The sequence below is a fragment of the Microcaecilia unicolor genome, chromosome 5, assembly GCF_901765095.1.
Source record: "Microcaecilia unicolor chromosome 5, aMicUni1.1, whole genome shotgun sequence".
In the NCBI taxonomy this organism is placed as follows: domain Eukaryota; kingdom Metazoa; phylum Chordata; class Amphibia; order Gymnophiona; family Siphonopidae; genus Microcaecilia; species Microcaecilia unicolor.
In genome coordinates, this window is record NC_044035.1 from 179216008 (window position 1) to 179238040 (window position 22033).

Sequence of the window (22033 nt, forward strand, 5' to 3'; positions counted from 1 at the left end):
AGACCATAGGTTAATTTCTCTTCCCCCCCCCCCCCCCCCATTCATCCATATTATTTCTGAATTTTGTTACCCACTTTGAACCACTTTTATGGGAGTAGACGGGATACAAAAACTATATTACATTTACATTCATGAGGCTTAAGGACACTGCTCAATTTGTCTGCCACAGCATTCTTGGGCTGATGATCAGAAGCAAACAGGCACTAGAGGCTCTTAGCACCATACTAGCGCCTGCGTTTGCTACCGCCCCCCTGATCAGAGCCACCGAGCGCATGAAACAACGCACTTGCAGGCTCTGAACGCAACTAGTAGCATGCAAATCCATGCTAAACCTATTCATCCCCAATGATCAGCGACCAGCGTGCCAAAGATTGGCTTGCTGGGTTCAGTAAACCCTACGCCAGTTTGGAGCTGGCATTAGGGTTTGCAGACCATTGAGGAGGAATGGTGAGCCCTGTCCAGCATGCATTTGCACGCTAGCTGGCCGCCATCCCCCCCCCCCCCCCCAGTGCAGCAGCCCCGGCAGGAACCCCCCCCCCTCTTCCCAGCAACAGGGGGATGAAGGTCCGGTGGGCCTCCAGTCTCCCAACCCCTCCCCCAAGCATCCCACCGATGTCACAGGTTGCCCAGTGGGCTGCGGGTAAATCCTCCCACCACCAGGGTGGGTCTAGTGGCCCTTCCCCACCCCCCTACCTGCAGTTTGAGGAAGGAGGTGGCCTTCCTCCTCCAACTGCAGGTAGGGGATGGGGAAGGGCCACTAGACCATCAGGAGCGGGGATTTACCCGTGGCCCACTGGGCCACCAGGGACATCGGTGGGATGCTGGGGGGGGGGGTATGGGGGGCTGGAGACCCACCGAATCTCCAGTCCCGCAAACCTGTGTCGGGGGGGGGGGGGGGTCAGGGGGATCAGAGTTCCGCTGGACCTCCAGCCCCCTATTGCTGGGGAGAGGGGGGTCGTTTTTTCCTTCCTTACCTGCGGCCCACTGGGACACCAGGGACATCGGAGGGATGCTGGGAGGGGGTTGGGGGGCTGGAGACCCACTGGATCTCCAGCCCCCCCCCCCCCCCGTGTTGGAGGGAGGTTGGGGGGACCGGAGGTCCGCCAGACCTCCAAGCTCCCATTTCGCATGGCTTAGGCACGGGTAGGGGTCTGGTGGTCCCATGGACCTCCAACCCCTGTGTTTGACAGGTCTGGCTTTTGACAGCCCAGACCTGTCAAACAAGTGCGGGAGGGTTGTGCTCAGGCACAATCCTCCCGTACTTCTACCCCATAATCAGAGAGAATTGCGTGCTTAAAATTGCATGCAAGTATCTCTGATCATAGGTCTGGTAAAGCCCTGCGCTGCCTGTTTGCCAGCTAGATAAACAGCATTTATAGAGATGTTTCGAGAAGCTGCTCAAGTCCATATCTAGACTGCTTGGCAACAGAGGTGATATGAACCTGTTCCTCCTTGTAGTTTGTTCAGGTATTACATCGCTACAGAAGATGCAGTCTTAGAAAGTTTTGAGGGCCTTCCAGACCACTCGCAATTCTAGGAGATTGATAATGTCGTCTTTTTGCTGTGAAGACCAAAAACCCTGTGTATGGAGATCAGTATGAACACCCCAACCTACCATGTAGGCATCTGTGGTGAGTACTGTTACACGAACAGTTGAAGCCATGTAGCCGAGTAGGCAGAGGATCCGACAAGCAGACATTTTGATGTCTCTGAAAATCGGAGCAGAGAGGTGTATTATATTGTCTGCTCTCGGTTGAGGAAGGAAGGCTGAACCCTGAGTAGTGTCCAGGTTTGAACTGGCTGAAGATGGATTTGTGGTAATTTATCACAAACCCGGGGAGTTCCAGGAGATGTATGGTTGATAGAACTGAGATCCGTGCCAACTCTCGGGAGGCTGCCTTGATTAACCAGTCTTAGAGGTAAGGAAAGATGTGTATGCCCCATTGACGGAGCGTTGCTATCAGGCATTTTATGAAGAATCGAGGCGCCAAAACCAAGGCAAATAGCAAGATTTTCTATTGATAATGCAGAGTCCCACAACAGAAATGCAAGAACTTTCTGTGTGCAGGGAGAATAGGTATGTGAGTGTATACCTCCTTCAGATCTAGAGAACAAAGCCAGTCATTGAGTTAGATCATGGGAAGAAGAGATCCCAGGGAAATCATGGGAAACGAGTAGGAATTTGTTATACTCCCTGTCACAAAACACCTAGCCACCCACCTGGGGTTACCCCATGGCCACTTAGAGGGTCTGTAACAAAACAATGGGTTTAAGCCTGTAATGTGTATTATTTCTTGAAGTGTATCTCTCTAGGTTGGTCAGCAGGTGTTGCATGTTTATGTTTAAAGCTGTTACAGAAAAAAGACCTGCAGTGCTGTGGGCCAGCTCTTTTTTTTTTTTTTTTATTAACTTGTTGTTCTGGGTTCTGATTGGCCCAGGAGCTCAATTTCATTTGTAATGTATAGGTTTTTACCACCGTCTTAGCCAAGAAGCAAAGAGTAGGCTCTCTCTCTGCTGAGGCTCTGTGAACAGTTATATATCCTGATCCTCTCAAGTACTTTATAGAAAGTAAACAAACGTTTAGTTAGTTTTATAGTTCATCCATATTTCAGTTACAGGTTATTGTTAGCTGATTGCACATTTCTTGTTCACTGTTCAAGTTCTAACAATAAACATTTTCAGTTTGTTGACTCCGGCTGGACTGATAAAGAATCCTGGTGGTTTGTGTGTCGGGTCTGCGAGTGCTTTCTGGCAACTGTGGGACCACTTCAAGTGTGTACTCCAGTAAACTAGATGTCACTGGGAATAATTTGAGAAGAGACTTGCCCAGAGGCGGTTGAGAGGAGGGTGCTAGTGCAGAGCACAAGCGGCAGGTGCAGGCGGACCTGAGCTGTGCTGGCAACAGACCCTCTAAGTGGCTTCGGGGTAACCCCAGGCAGGTGGGCTAGGTGTTTCGTGACAGCCCCCCCTGTCTTTTTGGTATGAGAAAGTATCTGGAGAAAAAGCTTTGACCCCTCTTCAGCAGAACTGATTCTACTGATTTCTGATGGAGGAGGGCAGAGCTCCTCTCAAAATTCTATCATTTAGAGGGAGTTGAAATGAAAATCTTGGTGGATGGTCGGGAGGTCCCCCCCCCCCCCCCCCACACACACACACACTCAATGTAGAGCATAACACCCAATGGTTGGAGGTTATGAGCAACCACCTCTGTTGAAAGAGGATCAGTAGGCCTCCTACCAGTAGACAACTGGATGGTCGAAATGCTCTCCAGAAGTAGTCGAAAACTGGGTTGTTCTTTAGACTGAGAAGGGGTCTGAATCTGTCCCCGCTGCTACTGATGACAAACAGCCCATTGATTCTCCTTAACCCTCGTTTTGGTTGGTGATTGGGCTTCTTTCAGAGGCTTTTTTCCCTTGTTCTTATTTAAATCTCTATGCATTTCACAGAACCATAGTCTTATGAAAGTACCAATTGCCATTACTTTAGAGAGATTGTTATGATGTGTAGGTTCAATGTGGCTTTCATATTGCTAAAACGGCGGTTACAAAATTTAGATTTGTAGAAGTCTAGTACATAATACAGAAGTACAATAAACACTTAGGTTGATATATTAGCATATTGTGAGAGAGGTTAATATTATTGTTTTCCATTTCTGAACTTATTGTGATGTATGCTGGTGTGGGATTAGGCAGATCTGAGGGGGGGGGGGGGAAGACTTCTTGAAAAAATGTGTTTTCAGGTTTTTTCCTGAATTGTAGTTAATTTTCTGCGAGTTTCAGGTCTTTGGGTAGCGAGTTCCAAAGTTGTGTGCCTATAAATGAGAGGCTGGTGGCATGTGAAGATTTGTATTTTATACCTTTGCATTTGGGGTAGTGAAGGGTTAGGTTCTTGCTGTTCTCATCATGTTTCTTATTGGCAGATCGATAAGTTCCATCATGTAATCTGGTGTGAGTCTGTAGATGATTCTGTGGACTATTGTGCATATTAATAGGAAGGCCAATGTAAGCTTCTTAGGAGGGATTTCGCTCTTTTGAAGCGTGTTTTTCCGAAGATGAGTCTGGCAGCTGTGTTTTGTGCTGTCTGTAGCTTTCTTATGATTTGATCTTTGCAGCCTACGTAAATACTACTGCAGTAGTCTACATGGGTTAGCACCATGGTTTGGCTCATGTTGTGGAATGAATCCCTAGGAAAGTAAGGTTTTATACATTTGAGCTTGCACAGATGTGGAACATTTTCTTGGTCATGTTCTTAGCTTGGCTTTCTAGTGTTAGGTTGCGGTCAATTGTTATTCCTAAGACTTTCAAGTGGTCTGAGATTGGAAGGGATGAACCCTGTGCGTTAATTGCCGAGGGGGGAACATTATTGTATTGGGATGAGAGAATGAGACATTGGGTTTTATCTCTATTGAGTTTTAAGTTGAATGCCAATGCCCAGGATTCCATGATGGTCATGCTGTTTATTATTTCCTTGGTGATTTCTGTGGGGTTCTGTTTGAAGAGAATATAGATGGTAATGTCATCTGCGTAGAGAAATGGATTGAGGTCTTGTTTGGACAGAGATTTAGCCAGTGGTGTCATCATTAGGTTGAATAATATAGGTGAGAGCGGTGAACCTTGTGGTACTCCACATTCCGCTTTCCAAGGTGGAGATATCTGAGTTTGATTTGACTTGATATGTTCTGGATGTCAGAAATCCCTTGATTGGTTTCTGTATATTTCCTTATTGTTGATTCGGAGAACTATTTTGCAGTTTTGGATCTCCTCTGAGAAAATACCCCTTGATGTATGGCTTATAAAGATGCGAGAGGTAGGCAAGCATGAAAGTCAGATTTATTCCAAGTCTTTCAAGTTAGACAATCAACAGTATGCCCAATAATGGACACATTGTTTAAACTTGATTAAGAGGGAACTGGGGTGGGGAGGGGTTAGGGTGGGCTAATAAGGGTTATTTGATTAGATGAGCGGGCATGTATGAGGTATGTCTGATGTGATTTTGGAAAGAGAGGCTGTCTGATGTGGACATTGCAGATGTGGGGTATACAGTGCAATCCGCTTAAGCGCAAGGGTCTGGGACGAAAGAAATACATGTAGTTAACCAGAGCGTGCACTTAACCGCTGTGACCCAAAGAAGCTTGACATCTGATAAACATATGTACAGTACTGTTTACTATACGTACAGTAACATAGTATCATAGTAGATGACGGCAGAAAAAAGACCTGCACGGTCCATCCAGTCTGCCCAACAAGACAACTCATGTGTGCTACTTTTTGTGTATACCCTACTTTGATTTGTACCTGTGCTCTTCAGGGCACAGACCGTATAAGTCTGCCCCGCACTATCCCCACCTCCCAACCACCAGCCCCGCCTCCCAACCACCGGCTCTGGCACAGACCGTATAAGTCTGCCCAGCACTATCCCCGCCTCCCACCACCGGCTCTGGCACAGACCGTATAAGTCTGCCCAGCACTATCCCCGCCTCCCACCACCAGCTCTGGCACAGACCGTATAAGTTTGCCCAGCACTATCCCCGCCTCCCAACCTCCAGCCCCGCCTCCCACTACCGGCTTCGCTATCCAATCTCGGTTAAGCTCCTGAGGATCCATTCCTTCTGAACAGGATTCTTTTATGTTTATCCCAGGCATGTTTGAATTCCGTTACCGTTTTCCTCTCCACCACCTCCCACGGGAGGGCATTCCAAGCATCTACCACTCTCTCCGTGAAGAAATACTTCCTGACATTTTTCTTGAGTCTGCCCCCCTTCAATCTCATTTCATGTCCTCTCGTTCTACCGCCTTCGTATCTCCGGAAAAGGTTCGTTTGCGGATTAATATCTTTCAAATATTTGAACGTCTGTATCATTTCACCCGTTTCTCCTTTCCTCCAGGGTATACATGTTCAGGTCAGCAAGTCTCTCCTCATACGTCTTGTAACGCAAATCCCATACCATTCTCGTAGCTTTTCTTTGCACCGCTTCGATTCTTTTTACATCCTTAGCAAGATACGGCCTCCAAAACTGAACACAATACTCCAGATGGGGCCTCACCAACGACTTATACAGGGGCATCAACACTCCCTTTCTTCTGCTGGTCACACCTCTCTCTATACAGCCCAACAACCTTCTAGATACAGCCACTGCCTTGTCATACTGTTTCGTCGCCTTCAAATCCTCAGATACTATCACCCCAAGATCCCTCTCCCCGTCAGTACCTATCAGACTCTCGCCACCTAACACATACGTCTCCCATGGATTTCTACTCCCTAAGTGCATCACTTTGCATTTCTTCGCATTGAATTTTAATTGCCAAACCTTAGACCATTCTTCTAGCTTCTTCAGATCCTTTTTCATGTTTTCCACTCCCTACGGGGTGTCCACTCTGTTACAGATCTTAGTATCATCCGCAAATAGGCAAACTTTACCTTCTAACCCTTCGGCAATGTCACTCACAAATATATTGAACAGAATCGGCCCCAGCACCGATCCTTGAGGCACTCCACTACTCACCTTTCCCTCCTCTGAGCTAACTCCATTCACCACCACCCTCTGGCGTCTGTCCGTCAACCAGTTCCTAATCCAGTTCACCACTTTGGGTCCTATCTTCAGCCCATCCAGTTTATTTAAAAGCCTTATGTGGGGAACCGTGTTAAAAGCTTTGCTGAAATCTAAGTAGATTATGTCCATAGCTCGTCCCTGATCCAATTCTCCTGTCACCCAATCAAAGAACTCAATGAGATTCGTTTGGCACAATTTCCCTTTGGTAAAACCATGTTGTCTGGGATCTTGCAACTTATTGGCTTCCAGGAAATTCACTATCCTTTCCTTCAGCATCACTTCCATTACTTTTCCAATAACCGAAGTGAGGCTTACCGGCCTGTAGTTTCCAGCTACTTCCCTATCACCACTTTTGTGAAGAGGGACCACCTCCGCCATTCTCCAATCCCTTGGAACCTCTCCTGTCTCCAAGGATTTATTAAACAAATCTTTAAGAGGACCCGCCAGAACCTCTCTGAGCTCCCTTAATATCCTGGGGTGGATCCCGTCTGGTCCCATGGCTTTGTCCACCTTTAGCTTTACAAGTTGTTCATACACACTCTCTTCTGTAAATGATGCTGTATCCACTCCATTTTCATTTGTATTTTTTCCAGTCCATCGCGGTCCTGCTCCAGGATTTTCTCCTGTGTATACAGTCTCCATTAACTGATGTTATACAGGCTCCATTAACTGACGTTAGGCTTACTTGACGTAATCAGTGATAGTCCTCTGTACACTCTTGTGTCTGTGCGTTCCATAGACTACATCTGCCAGACGGTAAAAACTGTCATAGCACGGACATCCAGTGGCCTCCAGATAGGCCCGCACGGTGTTGAGACTCCAGCGCTCTTGCAAAAATGACAGGAGGAGGTTGTTCAATTTCGTCAGCATGTGCCTCGCTGCTCATTTCATCATGTTTCATCATCAGCCGTTGCCTGCGTGTAGGCGCATATCTCGACATCAGTGCTGTCGGCAGCTGTTTGTAGATCGTAATCAACAGCTATGTAGTGACGGAACTCCTCTTCAGTAACACCGGTTGGGATGTCAACAGCCTGTTCATCTGACGTGTTTGCAACAGCTGCATCTGTTTCATCCCTCTCCACATCCTTAAAGCTTGTCCGCTTGTAGCAGTTCACAATGGTGGCCTGTGTAACATGATTCCAGGCTTCTTTCTGCATATGTAGGGAATCCAACAGTGATAGATTACGAGCCAGTTCAACACACGTTTATCCTTGCCAGTCTGGTCATCCATAACGCTCATCAGATGACGTAGCACAAGAGCCAGATGTTTTTTGAAATTGGCTATTAGGTTGGATCAGAGAGGTAGTGTTTGGGGGCAGGAAGACCACCTTGATGTTAGACAGCCTGACATCATCACTGTGTGCAGCACAATTATCACAAAGCAACAAAATCTGACGCCTTTGTGCCCGCATTCTAGTGTCTAACTTCTTTAGTCACTGCTTCCAAATTTCCCCCGTCATTCATGAATTTGTGTTAGCCTCGTATGACACAGGAAGTCGCTTAACATTCTTGAAGCAATGGGGCTGTTTGCTCTTTCCAGTGACGAGTGGTTCCAACTTCTAACTCCCATCCATATTGCAGCAAAGGAGGATCATCAGTCGGTCCTTCGACGTTTTACTTCCTGTAGTTTCAGCTTATTTGAATGCAAGTGTTCCATCAGGAATCACTCGTCAGTAGAGACCGTTTTCATCAGCATTGAAAATGTCACGAGGTGCAAACTCATTCAAGATGGTAGGAAGAACTGAAACAACCCAATTTTCAGCACCAAAGTCATCAGTGTCTTGTTTTACCATGCTGTTTCTTGAATTTTATGATGTTCCTCTCCTTCCATCTTTCCAACCATCCAACAGTGGCTTTGAATTCAGTTAGTCCAAGACTTCCAGCTAGCTGATTAGCTTTCTCCATAAGCAGTGGACCATTGACAGGAAGCTGTCTGCTCCTGAATAGAGTAAACCATCGAAGAAGAGCATCTTCTACATCCTCAGCTTTTCCCACCCGTTTTCGTTTCCTGTGTGGATTTGTATTGTTTTGCCAGTCTTCCAGAAGCTGATCTTTCTGCTTCAAGATACGTGAAATTTGACTGGGATTGACACCATATTCTTCAGCAGCAGATGCTTGACTTTGTTTTCTAATTTTTTAAGAACTTCTATTCATTCAGCCAGTGTTAAAATCTTACAGTTGCGCGATGACGACGACAACTCCAGTGTACACTCTAACAACTTTCTTTTGCTTATTCTACCTGTGGCAGTTAACCAATGAGATTTCAAATTTACCGCCCCATTGTCACGTGCCAATCAGCTTCCATATTCCATGTGTGCGCTTATGCGGAGTCTTTCCTGCAGAGGAGCGGTCTTAAACCATGCATATAAGCAAATCTTGCACATCAGTGGTGCGCTAAACCGAAGTTTGTCCCCATAGAAACTGATGGCGCCATAAACGGGACAGAGTACGGCATGCAGTTAAACAGAGCATGTGCTTATCCAACGTGCACTTAAATGGAGTGCACTGTATTGAAAAATCAATGCAGAATGACGTTTTCACTTTGTTATATGGTTGAGAACTATGTTTTATACATCTTATGATTACTGTGTATTGTTCATATTACATATTATGCTACTTGTGGTTACATTCTGTATTGTGATTATAAACATAATAAAAAAAAACCACCACCATTCTGGAAGGAAGTGATGTCACCATACAACATGGCAGCACGAAAAACTCGCTCCAACCACTGACCCACATAAATTAGTATTTTTCACTTTAACAGATAAACTCGAAGATACTGAAAACAGGAGTAAGCTCACAACCTGAGATTCCGTGGGTTACCAGACACGCCAGCTTACACTGACTGTGAAAATATAGTACAATCTATTGCAAAGACACTTTTGGGTCCAGAGGAGACCATAATACAGTTGGATAGAGCACATAGGGCCTTGGGAACACCCGAACTAATAAACCGAAGGATACAGTTGCATCCTTCAAATATTTTTAAAGTGAAGGAAAATTTTCTGCAAGCCACAAGGAAAGCTGAGAACGTATAATGGGATTCTTACCCAATAGAGATGTATCAAGATTTAGTGGGCACGACACAAGCGCCGGATGGAGCTGAGGCCAGTTACACAACGGATGAGAGAACTGAAAGCTTCATATAAATGATGCTACCCATTTGCACTACAATTCTACAAAGATGATAAACACCACCACATTCGCACACTAAAGGAAGTGAAAGAATTCTTCCCGAAATCAATTAAAAAAAAAAAAAAAAAGGACAGAGACCCACACTTGAAAGTGCTTAAACAGGCTGCCGCAATGAAGCCAAAATGGCAGCTCCAAAGGTAGCGGACAGCTGAAGCGGCAAGTCTCCACTAAAGATATGAACACTTTCACAGTAACCTGAACTCTGCACCAGGGAAACCAGGTGGCATGATTTTTGGGATTGAGGTGGAGGGCATAATATTCTAGTTATATATGGCACTGTTTTGACTGTTGTAAATGGTTTAAATATTGCAATTAACAACACTGAAATAACTGCTATTGAGTATTGCAAGGGGGGACATGGGGGTATGTACTTCTCTCACACGATCAACAGGCATCTGAAGATACTGAGAGGCCTGATATGATCCTGTTTATGGAAATGGAGTGGGGAAAAGGGAAGGGTTTCTTATGGAGATAACAGTGGGCCCAGTAGGAATAGGGAAGGTACTGTAACTTTAGGAGAGGAAATAATTGGGGAGGTTCCCCTTAGTCTCCTTATAGCGGCAAACAGGAAAGTTTGTACAGATATATGACTGTAGTGTCTCTTCTTAGTTTCAATGTGAAAGGATTACATTTCCAAACAAAGAGACATCTTTTATTTAAAGAGTTAGAAAAACTTGACGCGGGAGTAGCCTTTATCCAAGAGACACATTTACTCTCCCATGAACATTTATGCTACCATAAGAAATACCCCCAACACCCTACAGAGAAGAGCTAAGGGAGTTTTAATAGCTTTTTTCCAGGAAACAACAATGGATAATCCCAAAAGCTATACGTGATAAAGAAGGGAGATACATTATTTTGTTAGCAATGCTGGGTTCTGAGACTTATACGCTGTGTAACATCTATGCACCAAATGTAAATATGGGGTTTTTTTCTGCAAGAAGTGACCAGAGTGCTTCTAACACACATTGCAAGGCACACTCAACATAGGGGGAGATTCCAATCTAACTCTGGACCCGGGGAAAGATAACTCTGCATGTGACGCCACTTACAGTAACAAGGAGAAACAGAAATTCCAGAGGTTTTTAACACAATGAGGCTTGCTAGATATTTGGAGGGAATTTTTCCCTCAGGATAGGGAATATACATGCTACCCCTCGGTTCATACAACTATATAAGTACATAAGTAATGCCATACTGAGAAAAGACCAAGGGTCCATCGAGCCCAGCATCCTGTCCACGACAGCGGCCAATCCAGGCCAAGGGCACCTGGCAAGCTTCCCAAACGTACAAACATTCTATACATGTTATTCCTGGAATTTTGGATTTTTCTAAGTCCATTTAGTAGCGGTTTATGGACTTGTCCTTTAGGAATCCGTCCAACCCCTTTTTAAACTCTGCTAAGCTAACCGCCTTCACCACTTTCTCCGGCAACGAATTCCAGGGTTTAATTACACGTTGGGTGAAGAAACATTTTCTCCGATTTGTTTTAAATTTACTACACTGTAGTTTCATCGCATGCCCCCTAGTCCTAGTATTTTTGGAAAGCGTGAACAGATGCTTCACATCCACCTGTTCCACTCCACTCATTATTTTATATACCTCTATCATGTCTCCCCTCAGCCGTCTCTTCTCCAAGCTGTATAGCCCTAGCCTCCTTAGTCTTTCATAGGGAAGTCGTCCCATCCCCGCTATCATTTTAGTCGCCCTTCGCTGCACCTTTTCCAATTCTACTATATCTTTCTTGAGATGCGGCGACCAGAATTGAACACAATACTCAAGGTGCGGTCGCACCATGGAGCGATACAATGGCATTATAACATCCTCACACCTGTTTTCCATACCTTTCCTAATAATACCCAACATTCTATTCGCTTTCTTAGCCGCAGCAGCACACTGAGCAGAAGGTTTCAGTGTGTTATCGACGACGACACCCAGATCCCTTTCTTGGTCCGTAACTCCTAACGTGGAACCTTGCATGACGTAGCTATAATTCGGGTTCTTTTTTCCCACATGCATCACCTTGCACTTGCTCACATTAAACATCATCTGCCATTTAGCCGCCCAGTCTCCCAGTCTCGTAAGGTCCTCTTGTAATTTTTCACAATCCTGTCGCGATTTAACGACTTTGAATAACTTTGTGTCATCAGCAAATTTAATTACCTCGCTAGTTACTCCCATCTCTAAATCATTTATAAATATATTAAAAAGCAGCGGTTTTTGGTATGGAGATGTTTTCCTTCAAAGGAGGGTAAGATCAATTCAAATTGAATCACGAACTTGGTCAGATCACTCCCCCCTACAGATGGATCTACTCCTAGAGCTGAAAGCTGGAGGCATTAGATATTGGCGTTTATGCTATTTTGTATGATCCTAGTAATGTGCTTCAACTACAGAAAGATCTGCTGAAATTTATTGCTCTCAATGATACCGGGAAGGTTGACCTCCCCCCTTTGGGAGGGGCATAAGGAGTAAGATTATAGCGCTACAAGCTCACCTGAAGGCACAGCGAGAACATACGGAGCATAATATTCGAGCGAAGATAGCTAAATTAGAATTGGAAGCAAGGAACACAGGGGACACCACTTTGGGAGGAGAGGACTTGCATACATTACGATTAGAACTGCATAAACTGCAGCTGGCAGAGATGGCAGCCAACTTACAACAAGCGCCATAACCCAAATTCAGGCCATTCGAGATCAGACTGGGGAATTATGTACTGCCACCTCAGATATTAAAGAGGCATTTACTCATTTTTATGTAGAACTTTATATGCCAGACATAGTCCCTGAGCCACAGGAGATAGCTGATTACCTAATCTCTAGGCATTGCCTAAACTTACAGAGTCAGACAGTGAGGAGTTCTCCCAACCTATAGATCTGGAAGATATTGAATGGGCAATTAAATCCTTTAAAAAAATGTGAAAGCTCCGGGCCCTGATGGGTTTACAAATAAATATGACAAATGCTTTGGGAAGCATCTTGCCCCATTATTATATAAGGCTTTAAATTTTTTAGAAAACTAAAGGGGATATGCCAAGCTCCTGGAGATTGGCGATTATAGTCATACCTAAACCCAGTAAAGATCCAATGTACTGTGCATCCTAGAGGCCCATATATACAGGCCCCTAAATACAGACTATAAAATATTCACCCATAGGGTCCAGCGAGTCTTGCCCAGGCTGGTTCATTTGGATGAATCTGGATTTGTAGCAGGAGACAAACCTATGACAATGTTAGATGGGCGGTACATCTTATCCAACAGGCACACAACACTGGAATACCACTAATGTTGTTATCATTAGATGCTGAAAAAGCCTTTGATAGGGTGCACTGGCCCTTCTTATTTGCTCTGCTGCAACAGCTGGGTTTCTCGGGCAGATTTTATGACATGGCTAGCTCAAATTTACCATCGTCCAGAAACTACCCTTAGAATTAACAGTATGTACACTCCCATATTTAGACTGCAAAGGGGGACCCGGCAAGGATGTGCTCTATCCCCACTGCTGCTTGCTTTGGTGATTGAGCCATTACCATGTTCCATTCGAAATCACCCTAAAATTAAAGGACTCTGTTGGGAGGGAGATGAATATAAAGTACAGCTCTTTGCAGATGATATCCTGCTTACATTTTGTGATCCGGAACAATCTCTTGAACACCTGGCAGTGTAGCTACGACACTATGGTGCTCTCTCTGGGTTCAAGATAAATATGTCAAAATCTGAAATCTTAAACATTACTCTCAAAGATAAGGTAGTTTCAAATTTAAAAAAAAAAAAAAAAGAAAGTTACCCATACAGATGGGTCTCTCAGAGCATTAATTATCTGGGGGTGGAGTGTGAGGCCTCTATAAAGCAAATCTTCCAGGGAAGCTAGAGGAACTATTTCAAGAACTAGACAGATGGGAAGGTCTTAATGTTTCGTGGCTGGGGTTTATTATCGGCATAAAAATTATGTTTTTACCCAAATCATTATATATGGCCATGCCTCTCCAAATACTGCACATTTTTTTTCAAAAGGCTTAAAAGAAGGGTTTTTCATTATATCTGGAACAAGCATCCACCAAGAGTCCAGGCTTGGCCGATGTGCTATCCTAGAAAAATAAGGAGGTATGGTAGTAACAGATTTTTTGTTATATTATAAGGCCTCAACCTCAGAATTGGGTAACTAAATCAAAGAAGATGTGGGTCCAGATGGAGCAGAAATGGCTAAACCCGGTGCCGTTGAGAGCGATACCTTGATTCTCAAGGGCTGAGCTTTTGAGTTGTATGAAGCGAAAACCCTTAGGACACTAAATATCTGGCATAAGTTTAGGAAACAATTTTATCCCACCAGATCCTATTTTCTCCATACCATGGTATGATATGCCCCAGGCTTTCAAGCAGGAAGGGAGGAGAAAATCTATAAACACGGGGATTAGCTACTTTAGGACAAATGTGGGAGGAGGGTGTGCTACAAACATATACTGATCTACAAGGAGAATATGATAACCCACCACACCATAATTTCCATTATAGACGAATAGGTGACTACATATTATGTAAAGCTAAGGAGGAACTGAACTTACCCGAGACACTCTTAGAAAGAACAATTGGAGGAGGTGGGGTGCTCCTTACATGCAATGATGGAAAAAAGATTTAGGGAAGGTAATTGAGGGTAAGAAGTGGGAGCTAAGCTTTAAATATTTACTTAAGTCATCTATTAGTAGCACTCTAATGGAAAATGGACATAAAATGTTATATAGACTGTATTATACTCCACAATGATTGTTTCATATGTATCATGCAGGAATGTGGGATGCCAGGAGATATGTATCACGTATGGTGGTCATGTCCTGTAGTGCAAAAATACTGGCAGGACGTTACCTCTATGGCACAGCAGGTACTTGGGGTGCCATACCCTCTGCGAGCAGAACATTGCTTATTGCACCATAGACCCTTTGGTATGAAAAATCAATCATCATAACTGGGCTATTCAATTATTTACAGCAGCCTGCCTGCCTTTGGCCGCTGCATGTAAAAGCACATTGCTTTCCTCCACATCTATCTACTGTAAGAAATTGGAGTATCTACATCTTATGGTGGAGTTGACTGCCATCAAGAATGGACAATTGAACTCCTTTCACAAGATATGGGAAATGAATGGTTCTGCATTATAGGACAGGGCATTTGGAAGATCTCCTGAAGGGGAATCGGGAGACCCTTATTGAAGGCTAAGATTTTATCAATAATTATGTGTAGAAGGGGAAGGGGGAACTCTCCTACATTTTGGTGATGTCATTAGGAGGGGACAGAGATGGGAGGGGTAGGTTTGGGGGATGATTGGTATGTTGAACTATGTTGTTGTATGCTGATTGATTTTTCAATAAAAGATTATAATGGAGGGAGGGGAGGACAGCCATTCTGTTTTCTACCTGCTCCATTGAATTTAGTGAATTACAGCTATCCAATGCCTTAAATCCTGTGCTATTCTCATAAGATTGAGAATAGCACAGGAATTCATAAGAAACTAAGCACTGCCCTACTGGGTCAGACCAAGGGTCCATCTAGCCCAGTATCCCATTTCCAACAGTGGCCAGTCCAGGCTGCGAGCATCTGGCAGAGTGCTAAAAAGTAACAAGATTCCATGCTACTTAACCTCAGGGATAAGCAGTGGTCTTCTCCAGGTTTACCTTAACGGCTTACGGACGTTTCTTCCAGGAATTTGTCCAAACCTTTTTCAAACCAAGATACATTAGCTATTTTTACCAATTACTCTGGTAATGAGTCCAGAGCTTAACTATACACTGAGTGAAAAAATATTTTCACTTGTTTGTTTTAAATGTGCTACTATGTAACTTCATGGAGTGGCCCCTAGTCTTTGTACTTTTTGAAAATTGATTTACGTTTACCCATTTCACTCCATTTGTGGTTTTATAGACCTCTATCATATCTCCCCTCAGACATCTCTTCTCCATGCTGAACAGCCCTCACCTCTTTAGCCTTTCCTCATACGAGTCATTCCATTCCCTTAACTATTTTGGTCACCCTTCTTGGTCTCATCATGGAGAGATAGGAGGCATTATGATATTTTTTGATTTATTCTCTATTCTTTTCCTAATAATTCCTAACATTCTGACCACAAACTGAGCAGATTTTAACGTTTTGTTCACGATGACACCTAAATCCTTTTCCTCGATAGTTACTCCTAATGTGGAAGCTTACATCTTGTAGCTATATTTTAGGTTATTCTTGCCAATGTGCATCACTTTGGACTTGTACACATTAAAATTTCATCTGCAATTTGGATGCCTAGTCTTCCAGCCTCCCAAGGCCCTCTTGTAACTTCACAAAGTCTTCACGCAATTTCACAACTTTGAATAGGTCTGCGTGATCTACAAATCTGATCACATTTTTGTACCCATTTCCAGCACCAAATGATTTAAACTGAGACCCATGTAGTACCAGAAGAAAACAAAAGGTGCAAGACAGTGCCAGCAGCAAGTTTATGAAGGAAATTGTTGAGGGGGGAGAGTCAGCTTAGAGGAAATAGAAGACAGTGGTGGAGACAGACTAATGGGAGGACACAGATGGGGTTGGGAAGCTGCATATTATGGGAAGAGCACATGTTAGGAAGTGGAACTAGAAAAGTGGAGACAAGGTTAGATAAGTGTGGATGAAGAAGGGTTGAGAGGGAAAATAAATGCAAAGCACTAAAAGACTTAGAACATTGTTTCTATGGGTTGTAGTTGCAGAGCTTTGTAAGACTGTCCAGAGACCAGATAGTGAAACTAAAAACAGCAGGACCAGAGACATCCAATATAACCAAAGTATGCCCGAGGCTCTTCTGATCTTTTCCAGAAAGCTCTGAGAAATGCTCTACACCAGTGCCACACCATATGATCTCTGTGAGACCTCTGCTCAAAGAAAAATAATCTTGCCGCAGTCATGTGATAACACTCATACAATTACAATACTGAATTAAAGAACATTTCATAATCATTTTTAATCATCAAAGAGCTACACATTCTTAATTCTCACCTGGTGCCCAGTTTTACCAGAACAAAAGGGAAGGAAAAAAAAACTTGTTTAGCTCTAGATATTTGAGCTGCCATGTATGCAAACAGTGAAGTGCAAAAAAGGGACATTTCCAATACTCACTTCCAGTCACGAGAGATAAAGTACTGTAGTTCCAGCAGTCTGTGCTCACAGTCCTCCACCATCTTCTCAGTATACAGATGTTCCATTAGGCAAGACAGGATCCTAATTACAGACAGAAAATGATTGACAGAGTAAATGGAGTATGCTCTGAATACACAGCTCTGAAAGAGCTCCCTCACCATCTGTTCCAGTGTATGCAAGATCTACAAAAAAATTTGTCAAGTGACACCAGGAAACAGAGTAGAAAATAGGAGCATAAAAGTCTTCATAAGAAGCTGTAGGCAACTGCTCTAATCTGCCTGGAATGACCATTTTAATAACGTAATCTACTACCTATAACCTTAAGAGTCTCATTTCTCTGAATGGAAAATCAAGTATGTTGTATGGCCAAATATAATCTGAAACACAACGCCCATCTCTTAATCACGCCCCAGTCCCGCCTTTGTGAACTTTGGTTGTCCCCGCGACGGAAAGCAGTTGAGTATGCCCAAAATCGGCTTTCGATTATGCCGATTTGGGCGACCTGAGAGAAGAACACCCATCTCCCGATTTGTATCGGAAGATGGGCGCCCTTCTCTTTTGAAAATAAGCCTGATAGTGTTAATTGTTTTCAAGAATCACATTTTGCTAAAAGATGGTGGACAAAGAATGGTGCCCTAGGAGTGGAGTGGCCTAGTGGTTAGAGCACTGGTCTTGCAATCCAGAGGTGGCCGATTCAAATCCCACTGCTGCTCCTTGTGATCTTGGGCAAGTCACTTAATCCTCCATTGCCTCAGGTACAAACTTAGATTGTGAGCCCTCCTGGGACAGAGAAATATCCAGTGTACCTGAATGTAACTCACCTTGAGCTACTACTGAAAAAGGTGTGAGCAAAAGCTAAATAAATAAAACTGTACATGTTTAATGGCATACTATCAAATCATATGTACTGAATCACTTCATGCAGACATGAATATATTACACAGTAACTGATTACATATTATAATACTGAGGCACATTTTGCAAATGGGAGAATATTCAACTAAGATCCACTGATATGCTGATGAGTTCCATTCGTCATCGTCATTCATCCTCTGGAAACTAGACTAGAAATCTAGAAAAACAGTGAGCAATTTAAAAAAAAATGTACAAGAGCATGATTCAATGCAATACCATTTTTAAAGTTAAAGAAAGGCTCTAGAGGCTTCTTCTAGTGTGGTGATTCTTAACCGATATGTTGGGACACATTGGAGCATCACCAAAAATTTGACACAGCAAATTTCCTTATTAACCACTTGCACCTGAAGGCTGGAGAGTGCCCAAACTGAGAACCAGGTATTTGAAATCCCCACAACTATTCCTTAATTTTGTTTCCCCACATCCCCAGTGACCATTTTCCACCTGTCCAAGCTGAACATGTTAGAGGTCTGCTCCCTCCTCCATCAGGACCACTGCACAGGGCCACTTTAACCACCTATGGGGCCCTGAGGAAACTCTAGTGGATGGCTCCCTCTCCCAGTCTAACAGTGCTAATTCCTTAGCCTCCCTGCCAGCCAAGCTGCTTCCTGTCAAAAAAGAAAAAGCACAGCATAAAGGCACAGAGCAAATGTATAGGCTACACCACTGATAGCTCTGCTGGTTCCATCCCTCAGAAACCGATGTCCACATCAGAATGGGTGGGACCAAGAGAGTCATCAGCAGTGTGGCTTAAACAATAGAGTAGCTCCATACCTTTACGGCCTTTGTGGGGTTTTTTTTGCTGGAAGCAGCAATGCAGGCAGGAATTGAGGGGAGTGGGGTGGATAAGGAAGCTGCTAGACCAGGGAAAGAGAGAAGAGAGGGAATATGCTGGACCACAGTACAGAGATGCCTCCTGCTGCATCTATTCAGAAGAAGGCATCATCAGGTTGCATATGTCCCTATCTTGCATCAGTTCTAGGTGTGCCTATTGCACCCCCGTGCCCAGCATCTGTTCTCTGTGTCCCAGTCAAGTCCGGTTTCTCCCCTTAACATGAGAGAGAGAGAGAGAGAAAAGATTGGACTCTGAGCTAAAGTTTCCTACAAGAAACTGGGCCCTAGAGCAGCTTCTCGTTTTGTCCATCTGTAAAAGTGGCTGCATCCTATCCCTACCTGTCCAGTGACCCTGCCACTGCATCCCTGTCCTTCCATTTCAACCACTACTGTTAACAGCCTAGGCTAGAAATGCAGCATCCTGCTCCCTTCCCTGTAGCCACTATCATTGCTGCCAGACTGGACCAGAAATGTGGGATCTTCTGACCCTCTCCTGTAGACATGATTACTGCCATTGCTGGAGGAAATGGCCTGAGAACTCCCTCCTCTACAATCACCAATGTCTGAGGACCGAGTCTCATTAGGAAAGAAAGAAGCATACTGTTTTATCATCCACAGCCAAAAGCAGGACTAAGGCCTGAGCTTTGAAGGTAAGATTGGATTATAACAGAATACCCAAACCCCTTTAACATCATCCAAAAATACAGAGGGCTCTAACTTGTGGATGATAACCAAACCAATGAATTTCAATTTTAGAAGCAATTAACTTTGATTTACTCTGTTTACACCGGTCTAAAATCTCAAGTCATTAATCCGCTTCCATTCCTATATTTCAACGGCCAAAAGAGAAAATGCTATTTGACCACCACCAAAATAAAGATAATGGCATATCCCTACTGATTCCAGAAAGTGGACTAAAGGAGACAAATTGAAAACATAAGAGTACAAAAGGTAACTCTGAAGGATCACACACAGGGTAACATCCTGTCTGCTACCTGGACTTTAAGGGAACTGAGCGACAGACCTTTCTCCAGACCTTCCTGCATGAACACCAACACTGAAGAAATTGGAGCAGTGAAGGGAGAAAGAGAGCCTGCCTCACACCACGATGCAAAGGTACGCCAAACCCTGGCGTAAGCAGTAGAAGTAGAGCGCTTCCTCGCTCTCAGCATAGTGGCGATGACCTTGTCTGAGAAGCCATTCTTCCTCAGACGCTGCCGCTCAATAGCCAGTCAATAAGTCCAAAGGGGGAGGGATCCTCCATCACCACAGGACCCTGATGCAACAGGCCCCACTCCGCTGGCAGCCGCAGAGGACCGGCCACTGAGAGCCTGATCAAGTCCGCATACCAGGGACGTCTGGGCCAGTCCGGACCCACCAGGATTACCCGGCCCGGATGCTTTGCCACCCGGTCTAGCACCCTGCCCAACATGGGCCAGGGCGGGAACACATAGAGAAGCTCCTGTGTCGGTGGCCACTGTTGGAGAAGAGCATCGACTCCCAGAGATTGAGGGTCCCGTCCTCTGCTGAAAAAGCGCGGCACTTGGCCGATGACACCATCAGATCTAGGCTCGGCTGGCCCCAGCACTTCGTGATGTCCAAGAACGCCTGACCAGATAGCTGCCACTCTCCGGGATCCAAGGTATGGCGACTGAGAAAGTCCGCCTTGACATTCATGACTCCCGCAATGTGGGCCGCTGACAGCTGTTCCAGGTTCGCTTCCGCCCACTGGCATAGATTCATGGCCTCCCTGGCTAGAGGGGCGCTCTTGGTACCTCCCTGGCGATTGACATAGGCCACAGCCGTGGCATTGTCCGACAGGACCCGTACTGGCTTCAACGCCAGTACCGGGAGAAACTCCAAAAGCGCCAACCGAATGGCTCTCAGTTCCAGGAGGTTGATAAACCACTTTGCCTCTGCAGGAGACCAGAGCCCCTGCGCTGTCCTTCCCAAGCAGTGGGCTCCCCAGCCCGTCAAAGAGGCGTCCGTCGTGACGACAACCCACTCCGGGGTCCAAAGAGGTATTCCTGCGGACAGCTTGTCTGGCCTCAGCCACCAGCTCAGCGCCTTGCGCACCGCTGGATCCAAGGGAAGGCGCACAGCGTAATCCTCCAACACTGGAGTCCATCGCTGCAGCAGGTCTCATATGGGCCCTGGCCCAGGGCACTACTTCCATCGTGGCCGTCATAGAGCCCAACAGCTGCACATAGTCCCAAGCCCGAAGAGGAGAGGCTACTAGGAACTGGTCCACCTGAGCCTGAAGCTTGACAATCCGATTATCTGGCAGGAACACTCTGCCCACTTGGGTGTCGAAACGAACTCCAAGATACTCCAGGGTCTGAGTCGGGCGCAGCTGGCTTTTCTCCCAGTTGATGATCTACCCCAGGGAGCTCAAAAGAGCAATCACCCGGTCTGAAGCTCTGCCGCACTCTGCATAAGAGGGGGCTCGGATCAACCAGTCGTCCAGATAAGGATGGACTTGAACTCCTTCCTTGCGTAGGAAGGCTGCGATGACCACCATTACTTTGGAGAAGGTCCGCGGAGCAGTAGCCAACCCAAACGGGAGTGCTCTGAACTGGAAGTGTCGGCCCAGGACTGCAAAACGCAGAAAGCGTTGATGAGGCCAGATGGGAATATGCAAGTAAGCTTCCTTGATGTCCAAGGATGCCAGGAACTCCCCTGCCTTCACTGCCGCTATAACAGAGCGGAGAGTCTCCATTCGGAAGTGTCGAACTTTCAAGGCCCGATTGACCCCTTTGAGGTCGAGGATAGGCCGTACAGAACCTCCTTTCTTTGGTACCACAAAGTAAATGGAGTAACGTCCCTTGCCAAGCTGATCTTCTGGCACCGGAACGACCGCACCCAGGCGGATCAGATTGTCCAAAGTCTGCTGCACTGCCACAGCTTTAACCGGAGACTTGCAGGGAGAGTGCACAAACCCGTCTCTTAAGGGTCGGCAGAACTCTAGCTTGTAGCCGTCTCTGATGACTTCCAGCACCCAAGCGCCTGAAGTTACCCTGGTCCACTCGCCCAGAAACGAGGATAGGCGCCCTCCAATCTGCTCTGAGCCATGGACCAGGGCCCCGTCATTGGGTACGAGACACTGGGGGAAGACTGGAGGACGCACCTCCGGGACGGCGGTCTCTGCGAAAGGAATGCTGCTTGGGGGAGAAGTTCCTTTTGAAGGAAGAGGGGGCAGAGGAGCCCGACTTGCCCGGGCGATACCGACGGGCTTCCTGAAACCGTCCTTTGGAGGAACCGGGGCGGGCACCACTAGACCGAGCCCTGACCTCCGGTAACCTCTTACCCTTAGACGTGCCGAGATCGGTCACAATCATGTCCAGCTCGACCCCAAAGAGCAGCTTGCCTTTAAAAGGC

General features: G+C 45.4%; 1 protein-coding gene across 1 annotated transcript in view; it reads right to left on the bottom strand.

Moving 5' to 3' along the window:
- The window catches only part of GLG1 (golgi glycoprotein 1), a 435835-nt gene that overhangs the window by 293155 nt on the left and 120647 nt on the right, over positions 1 to 22033 (bottom strand). Inside the window, 1 exon segment of the mRNA XM_030203623.1 lies at positions 16886 to 16987. Coding sequence (XP_030059483.1) covers positions 16886 to 16987 — 102 coding nt within the window.